The following is an 8,009-nucleotide window of genomic DNA, read 5'->3' on the forward strand; positions in this document are numbered from 1 at the left end:
GGAAAAAAATTCTGATGCACTTTGTTTACTCATGCAGCAGCACACAGTTTCTCCTTCAGCTGCTGCATCTGTTTGCACGGAAATGAGCTGTGATCTGTTGCTCACCACTGTTGGGGAATATGGTTGTTGAATCACCACGTGCCATTTATGCTCTCAGAGGTGGCAGTGTGCCTTGAGGACGGGGTGAGTTGTCTTCTGTTTGGATTTTTGATCTTTACAGGTGACTGTAATCACCTGTGGATGGCAGAGTATTTACTGCCCCACAAGAGCAGGCAAAGCCCAGGACCTGCTGCACCAGGACCTGCAGTAAACGTGATCCTCAAATAACCACATGCTTCCGGGGTAGCAGGGCTATAGAGGGAACAGCATATATTGAGAGACTGGCAGTCAAATTGCAGGAGTTGATTTCCATGTATTCTTAAGGAAAAATAACTCTGATTTATTTGGAGTCATTAATTCATTATTTAGATGTTTTCTGCTTAGTGAATCAGGGAGAAATGTAATTTTGCAGGGAAAAAAAAGAAAATTATAGCAGAGGTGTGTTGAGTCATTTCTGTTTGAGATGAGAATTACAGGTTGCCACTTAAAAAGTGACCTTTTGATTTTTACCATCACCCAGAGGTGGCTGGGCAGGATTTGGGAGGGGGTGAGAGTCCTGACAGCGCTCCCTGCCAGCAGCTCACCTGGCCCTGGTGGCTGTGTCCCAACATGCTCAAAAAAGAACTGGTTTAAAAACAGGATTTTCAGTACACAGAACAAGTCTTATGCATGTCAATCAAGGAACACTGTGGTTTTAAAGTCAACATGAGCTGTTTTTTTGGCATGGCCGTTGCAGAGGTGAAAAAAGTAAACAAAAGCTGCGGATGGGGCCACGTTCATTCTCTGGTTTGCTGCCTGCCAGAGGTTCACTGTGTCCCCCGTATCAAACTGAATTAATGATTTGTATTCGGGCAGAGCACCAGATGATCACAGTAAATTCTCTTTGCAAGCCATATTTTACTGCATAAGCAGTGAGATATTTTTTTTTTTTATTATTCCCAAGAGGTGACTGAAAAGCATCCTTGACTTCAATTTTATTTTCAACACTTGCAAGGGCCCAGGGAGTGGGCGAGCAGCTGCCTTGGCCCTGCTGCCTCTCCTGCTGCTTGTGGGGAGGCTTTCCCCCAGCAGGAGAGGGGAGCTCCCCCTGCCATTCAGCCTTTTGCCCCTGCACCCCCAAACCTGCCCTGGTGTCACATTGGCCTGGGTTGGGATCACGTGGCAGCTGGTGACAGCAGTGGCGTGATGCCAGGGAAAGCTTGGTCTGGGGTCTGGAGGAGGCGTGGGGCTGGCGGGAGGAGGGATGAGTTGCAGGGGGAGAATTTGGGCTTTGGTTTTGGAGAGGCTGAGAAGAGGCATGGCCTGGTGCGTGCCTGGGGCTGCAGAGCCAGCGGTAACACAGCCCAGCACCATGCTGTGCTCCCCCACACACCCCAGCAGCAAGTGGAGATCCAGGCACTGCCACGGCCAGGGCTGGTCCCGTTGGCAGAGCTGATGGAGCTTACAGATGGGTAGAAGCAAAGGGGCAGAATTTAATCTAGGGTATAATATACTGTAATAATGTTTTCAGTGCTTTGATTCACTTTTTTTTTTCTTTTCTTTTCATTTTCTTATCCTAAACAGCCTGAATTGAGGTGCTTCCAAGCTGCCCCATCCTGGGTCAGACCTCTCCTGCAGCAGCCAAGCTAGCCATGAGCAGCAGGGCTCCTGAGGGCTCACCGGAGCCGGGCTTACCCTGCACAGACAGGCTCAGACAAGCTCCACACCTAGATGAGCACATCTTTATTTTCAGTTCCACGAATACACATCTAAACTGTCTGTATCTTGCCTGGACACGTCACCTAAACCACTGCTGCTTTCCAGTTGCCCTTCTCGCCCTGCCATGGGATGCGCGTTCCCTCTGCACACTTGTGCGAGGCCGTTAGAGGGCATTTGGGTTTCATTTTTCAATCACCCAGAAGGATTGTGAGAAATGACGTGATCATGTGAGAAAGTCAAGGCAGAGCTGCTCGCAACATTCCTGCGCCGACTCTTGCATAGCTGGAGCAGCTCCAGCCCGTCGGGAGAGGCCCCGACTCATCTTTGCGATTTGTTTTCTCTTTTTCCTGCTTTTCTTTTGGCCTTGGCTTGTGGGGTATGTGCTTGGATGGCAGGCGGTATGTCTGGTGCTGTGGAGCGGTGTCTCCTGCGTCTGAGCTCCTCGCTCGCCGAAGCCCTGCCAAACCGCCAGTGCTTTGGAGAGGAGGAGGCCAGGCGGAGCAGGAAGGTTTGTGTTTATTCTGGAGGGATGCGGGGAAGGTGAATTAGAGCTGCCATCAGGAGGATGCCTCTGCCCATGCCCAGGAAGCAGCTGCTGGTCTCTGGAGTGGATATCGTGGGATGGCAGAGCTTGTGCACTGTCAAGCTGCTCAGCCTGGTGTGATGGTGACTTGTGGTGTGCAGCCCGATGTACCTGCTCCTTCCCTGGAAGGGCAGGGTGTCAGGGTTCCCCCTGGGGATTTGGGCTTCCAGGTGCCTGGAGACAGTCTCTTTCACAGCCCCTGCAGAGCAGAGCTGTGTGCGTGACACGGTGGAGGAGCAGCATCACCTCTCCAAAAGCCCCACCGATCCGCGAAAGGACCAATTCCTGGTTTCTTGGGTCAGTTCACGCTCAGGGAAGGGTTTCCCCATTTCCCATTTCATTCAGCCTAAGAAACTCGGGGATGCTGCCCAGTAACCCGGCCTGGAGCAGCGGGGTGCACAGAGGGGGCAGGTGCTGGGTGACACAGGGATCTTGTTTTCTATTTCCACCTTTCTTTGCAGCCAAAGTCCATCAGTTCTTCCCTAGTTTCCTCAGGGACACATTCTCCATCTCCACCAAAACCACAGTGCCGTGGGCTTGTGCCAGACTCTGCTGGGACGAGGCCTTGGCTCTGGGATGCGATGGGGGTGGGCATGGCTACAAACGACCTCATTTTCCCCTCTGGAAAGGTAAAACAGAGTGATGGGGAGATGGAGCAGGGTGATGGCATGTCCCCCACATCTAGGGGGCAGGGGCATGTGGCAGTGCAGGTGCCTGACCCCAGAACGCGCCGCGTGTGTGTGAACAGGGTGCTTTTGCACCATGTCCGCACTGGGGCTGTGCTAGGCTGGCTGAAGGTGGCAGAGCCACCTCTCAGGTGTACCCAGGGAGCCAGGTGGGAGCTGCAAGTGCACCTCTGGCCATAGGGGCAGGGTCACCCCTGTGGCTCAGGGTTATGTGGGATCCACAGTACTCTTGGATTCAGAGACCCCAAAATTCAGGTCTGCACCTGCCATCATCTGTTTTCCAAGTGAAGTTTCAGGAGGTGGTTTATCTGTCCCTGAGACACGGTCAGCTCAAGGCTGAGGAGAGGTGATGGGGTGCCCACAGGTCATCGAGGGTCCCCTGGCTCATGTTGGCTGGCATTTGCCTTTCACAAGCAAACCTGTTGCCAGAGGCACCAGCTTCACCGAAGCCCTCACTTACCACCAGGGATGCTGCCGGCAGAGCCGGGCAGGGTCTGGCCATGCAGAGCCGCCTCTGAGTCTCCAGCCTGCAGTAACGGTTCTGGTTGGAGATGCGGGTCGAAAAGCCCACGCCGCAGGTGGCCGAGCAGGCACTCCACTCTGTACCCCACTCCTGGCAGGGGTACAGCAGCGGTGGGGATGCTGCCCCAGGGGCTAGATGAAAAGAGATGAGGGGAAAAAGGGTGGTTGGGGCCAGGTACAATGTGCCCTGAAAGTGTAGCCCTGCGTGGCAGAGAAACGTGTAGCAAGGTGTCTCCTGTTGATGTTCATAGTCTGGGGTGAAGGGACCATCCCCAGAGACCTGCGCGGGCATCCCTTCACTGGCACGTCCTGCATCTTACCTGCCCCAGCATCTCGGAGGAGGTACTGGTCCCGGGCTTCACAAATCCACTCAGGGCAGCACTTCCCTGGGACCTCTACGCGCCGTGGGTAGGGGCAGTCCGGGGTGGGCAGCCGCACATCCTCCTGGCAGAGCGGGATGCAGGTGAAGCCCCCATCCAGGCAGCGGCACTGGAGTTTGCAGCTGGGCTGGAAAACCTCCCCATCTCGATAGACCCGGCCATTCACCTCGCAGCCCTCCTCACCATCTTCAACTGCAAGTGACAGCCAGGGAATCCATTAGGGACAAAGTGACAGAGAAATGTGGATGGCAGAGGGGACTGCTGGGGGGAAATGTGGGGCTGGCATAAAGGGACTGAACTGGGGGGCCACAGAAGTGACTGACAGAAGTGGGGCAGACATGATTTGCAGGTGCGTTGCCGAACCTCCTCCCCTTCCCTGCCTCCTCCTCTCTCTGTTTTTTCAAAGCAGCAGCTCACCGGCAGGTGAGAAACCCACTGCCCTTTGGCTGTGACCCTGCCTTTCAGAGTTTTCAGGCTAGAAAAAATGCACCTGGAATTGCTCTGCAGGACTCCCAGGCTCCATCCCTGGCAGGGTGACTGCAGCATTCCTGGGACCCCCGCATCCATCCCTGCTCAAACCACCTTGCATCCCCAGATGGTAAACAGCACGAGAGCTGGTGGGACCTGCAGCACAGCCCCATGCCCAAGCTGCCAGCATCATCCTCAGTACAGCTGCTTTCCTGACCTTAACCTCTTCCCTGAAAATGCCATGGGATGCCTGGAGCTGGCCAGGGCCACGGCTGGAGCTGGGGTGCACGATGGGCTGGGAGCACGGGGTGATCCCTGGGGGGAGAGGGCACCCCCTGTGCTCACAGTTGCAGGTGGCTCCTGTCCCCGCGGGCACCGCACTGTAGTCACAGACGAGGCCCTGGCTCTGGTCGCAGATGTGGAGGAAATCGCAGGGCTCTCCCAGGCGCCGGGCGCAGATCTTACAGCAGCCACAGCCATCCAGGACCAGGGGGGACCCACGGGGGCAGCGGGGTGGCACCCAGGGGCAGTAGCATGGTCTCCGGCACAGCTGGGCACACACCTGTGGAGGCAAAGCCATTGCTGGTTCCATACAGGTTGTGATTTTGGCTAACGGCTGCTGTTTCACTTGGGACAGCCAGGTAACCTTCTCTCAGTCATGGGGGCAGATTTTCGGCGGAGGGAGGCTCTGCGAATCCATGGGAATACGGCAAAGCAGCCTGGAAAGCTACTGTCCCCTTAGGGTACAGTGTGGATGGGCACCTATTGAAAACCAGGGAGAATCAGGGATGCTCAGCACCGTGCAGGATGGGGACTTAAATGCACCACTGCTTTGAATACACAGGGGAGAACAGAACTACAAGGGGAATGCCCCATGCAGTGGTGGTGATTTAAGGGGCTGGCAGTCCCCTTAAAGGGAGGGAAAGCAGCCACCCCCATGCCTGCCCCCGAGGCAGCGGGCTGCACCCAGCTGGAGACGTGGCTTTGCAGGGACTGAATGCACATGGTGAGGGCACAGCACTCCACTCCCAACAGACTTAACAGCCAAGAAACAGGGCATTGCAGCGGCTGTGGGGGAGCTGAAGCCAAGCGAACCTCACTGCTTTCCTTCCTGGTCCAGCTGCCTCCTCTGCCTGGCCTGGCTGCAGCATCCTCTGCCTGGCCCTGGCTGCAGCATCCTCTGCCTGGCCTGGCCACTGGGCGAGGAGCCCTGAGATAGGCACTTTTTCGAGGGCTGGGAGCTGCATTTCCCCTCCTAGCTAGACTGAGCAATTGCTTCGGCAGGGCTGTGCACTGCAGTCGTTTGCCTGCTCAGCCGATTGTTTGCCAGGGATGTGCCTGCAGGAGTTCACCCAGGCAGGTAGGTGTTTATAGCCACGGCTCATTCTGCTTGCACAATTACCCTGGCACAGACAGCTTTTGCAGGCAGCACTTGTGCTCCCATCATGTCGTATCTGACAGGGCTGTTACATATAGAGCCTGAAGCCAAGTGAGTTAGCTCTGCAGTTTGAAAGTGAATTCTTTGCCAGTCCTGGCCTGACTGTGTGTGAGCCCCACACAGAAGCTCTGAGCTGCCCTGCGGCAGCCCTGCTGCTCAGTACCACACACGCTTTGCTTGCTGCGTGGCCAGCAAGTGCAGCGCAGGCAGCAGTTCAGCAAACACGCAATCAAAGAATGCATCCCTGTGCTGGTCCAAATACTGCTGAGACTGCCAAGAGATCGATGGGTTCAGCTGGACCACATGGATTTTAGACAACGGTTTTCTTTCTCCTTTACTTTCTCCCAATAGCATCAGGTCTGACATGACCAGTTAGACAGAGATGGTAGGTACTGGTGTGCTATCTGTTCCCCATTCACAGCAGTTCAGATGTTTTTTATGGGGCGGTAGAAATACTAGTGCCAGCAACTGAAGATAAAATATATGCAAAATGGGCTGGGCAATCTGGGTCTTGTTTTAGTTCTATCAATGAGCAGCATTATTAGTGTGGCAGAAACCAGAGGGGGTGGTGGCAGGGACTGAAGGACTGGCTGTGGTGGCCAGGTTTGGGCTGGAGGCACGAGGGCTCTTGGTGATTCTCCAGGCACTCATCAGTGCCTGGAGCAGGAATCATTTCTCCATCACAGCTTACCCAGGCAGCCAAGGGCATTTTTCATCTTTCAGGAGGCTGCTATTACAAATCAATGTTTTAGAAAGACTAAACAAGCCGTTAACCCATTTTCCCCTGCTCTTTCTAATTAACTTGTCTTTAGATGACAATGTGGCTTCTGTCAGAGATCTTAACTGTCTGGGAAAGGAGTCAAATATGCACGATGCTGCCACGATGTCCCTGCTTGCAGAAGGTCTGCTTTGAGTTTCAAGCAGAAATTAGAACTTGGAGCTGAGATACCCCAAACTTTTCAACTTTCCTGTTCTCTACACAGGCAACTATCTTCACACAGAGTCCAAGAGAAAAAAAATAATAAAATCACTACAACCCAAATTCTGTCAGAGGCATCAGCTTTGCTTGAGCAACCCAGGGAGAGCTGAGTAACGCAGAGGCTGGGGAGCCTGGGCAGGGACAAAGGAGCCTGCAGGAGCTGCTACCACCGAGCTGCTCGCTCACTCGCAGGGAGCATGCCACCGCCCTGGGAGGGCTGCAGGGACGGGGCAAGCAAACAGAGCACATTGCTCTCATTCCTCTCTGCTCTGTGGACTTGCACCAGCGAACGTCTTTGGCCCAGGAACGTTAAGGCCCCACTGCTTAATCGCAAATAACTCTCCCAAGCATAGCTCTGCCCCCGTGCGACTGCAGAAATACAGCCTGTCTGCCAGCCAGCGTTAGCTACTGGGCTCGTAACACCCCAGTCCTCCCTGCATCCCACTTTGCAAGATCCAGGTGCTTCCCCGAGTAAGGCTAAAGCTGCCCCAGGGTCCCGTCTCCCTTACCTTGGTGAGGATGCAGAGGAGGGAGAGGAAGAGGAGCTGCTTCTCTAGCTGGAGCCTCATGCTGCTCTCCACTCTGCCACTTCAGCACATCATCCCCCGGGCAGTTTGAAGGCAGAGGAGAGTTTGCAGGTTTTAAAGCTCGGGATAGGTCCTGCTGGTGTTTATACTCTCCCTGCTCTGATGTCACTCACAGGCTCCAATATAAACATGAGTAGGTTTGGATAAGCCTCAAGATTTTCTTTTTTTTTTTTTTCTTTCTTTTTTTTTTTCCAGCCCGCATTCCAGCTGCCATTTCCAGTCCCCTCAAGGTGAGAATGTGCTGTCCACCGAGGCAGCGAGCGAAGGGAAGGGACGCTCTCCCTGAGGAGCACAGGAGAGGGGCTGGGACCCAGGCTGGTGGGGTGAAGTGGCTCCTTGCTGCTAGCCCCAACCAGGAGGGTAGGTCCATGCCTCTGCCTACTGATCAAGGTCTGCCCAGACAGAGTTGGTATCTTCCTCCTGGGTTTTGAAGGGTTTGGCAGGGCTGTCTGTGCTGCTACCCGGGGGCATTGCCAGACGAAGCAGGAACAGGGCATGCACCCCTGTGTTTTACAGTGAGCCCAGCGCCTGGCAGGCTGTGGGAGAGGGGTGGATGCCCACGCTGTACA

At 54.8% G+C, this 8,009-nt stretch overlaps 1 protein-coding gene across 3 annotated transcripts; it reads right to left on the minus strand.

Annotated features, from left to right (window-relative positions):
- Window positions 1-1,804: 1,804 nt before the first annotated feature.
- On the minus strand, window positions 1,805-7,524 carry CCN5 (cellular communication network factor 5). Of its 3 annotated transcripts, none has more exons than XM_055722356.1 (5): window positions 7,363-7,524; window positions 4,782-4,998; window positions 3,909-4,160; window positions 3,527-3,720; window positions 1,805-2,579 (listed from the first exon to the last, which is right to left on the minus strand). In XM_055722356.1, exons 1-5 carry the CDS (start codon window positions 7,420-7,422, stop codon window positions 2,571-2,573), a joined length of 732 nt encoding a protein of 243 aa, XP_055578331.1. In that variant the 5' UTR covers window positions 7,423-7,524; the 3' UTR covers window positions 1,805-2,570. The 3 variants fall into 3 exon arrangements, with proteins under 3 accessions (XP_055578331.1, XP_055578330.1, XP_027660983.2); XM_055722355.1 differs by having other exon boundaries at window positions 1,805-2,592; window positions 7,363-7,523; XM_027805182.2 differs by having other exon boundaries at window positions 1,805-3,001; window positions 7,363-7,521.
- Window positions 7,525-8,009: the final 485 nt, after the last annotated feature.

The sequence above is a fragment of the Falco cherrug genome, chromosome 10 (assembly GCF_023634085.1).
Source record: "Falco cherrug isolate bFalChe1 chromosome 10, bFalChe1.pri, whole genome shotgun sequence".
In the NCBI taxonomy this organism is placed as follows: Eukaryota; Metazoa; Chordata; class Aves; order Falconiformes; family Falconidae; genus Falco; species Falco cherrug.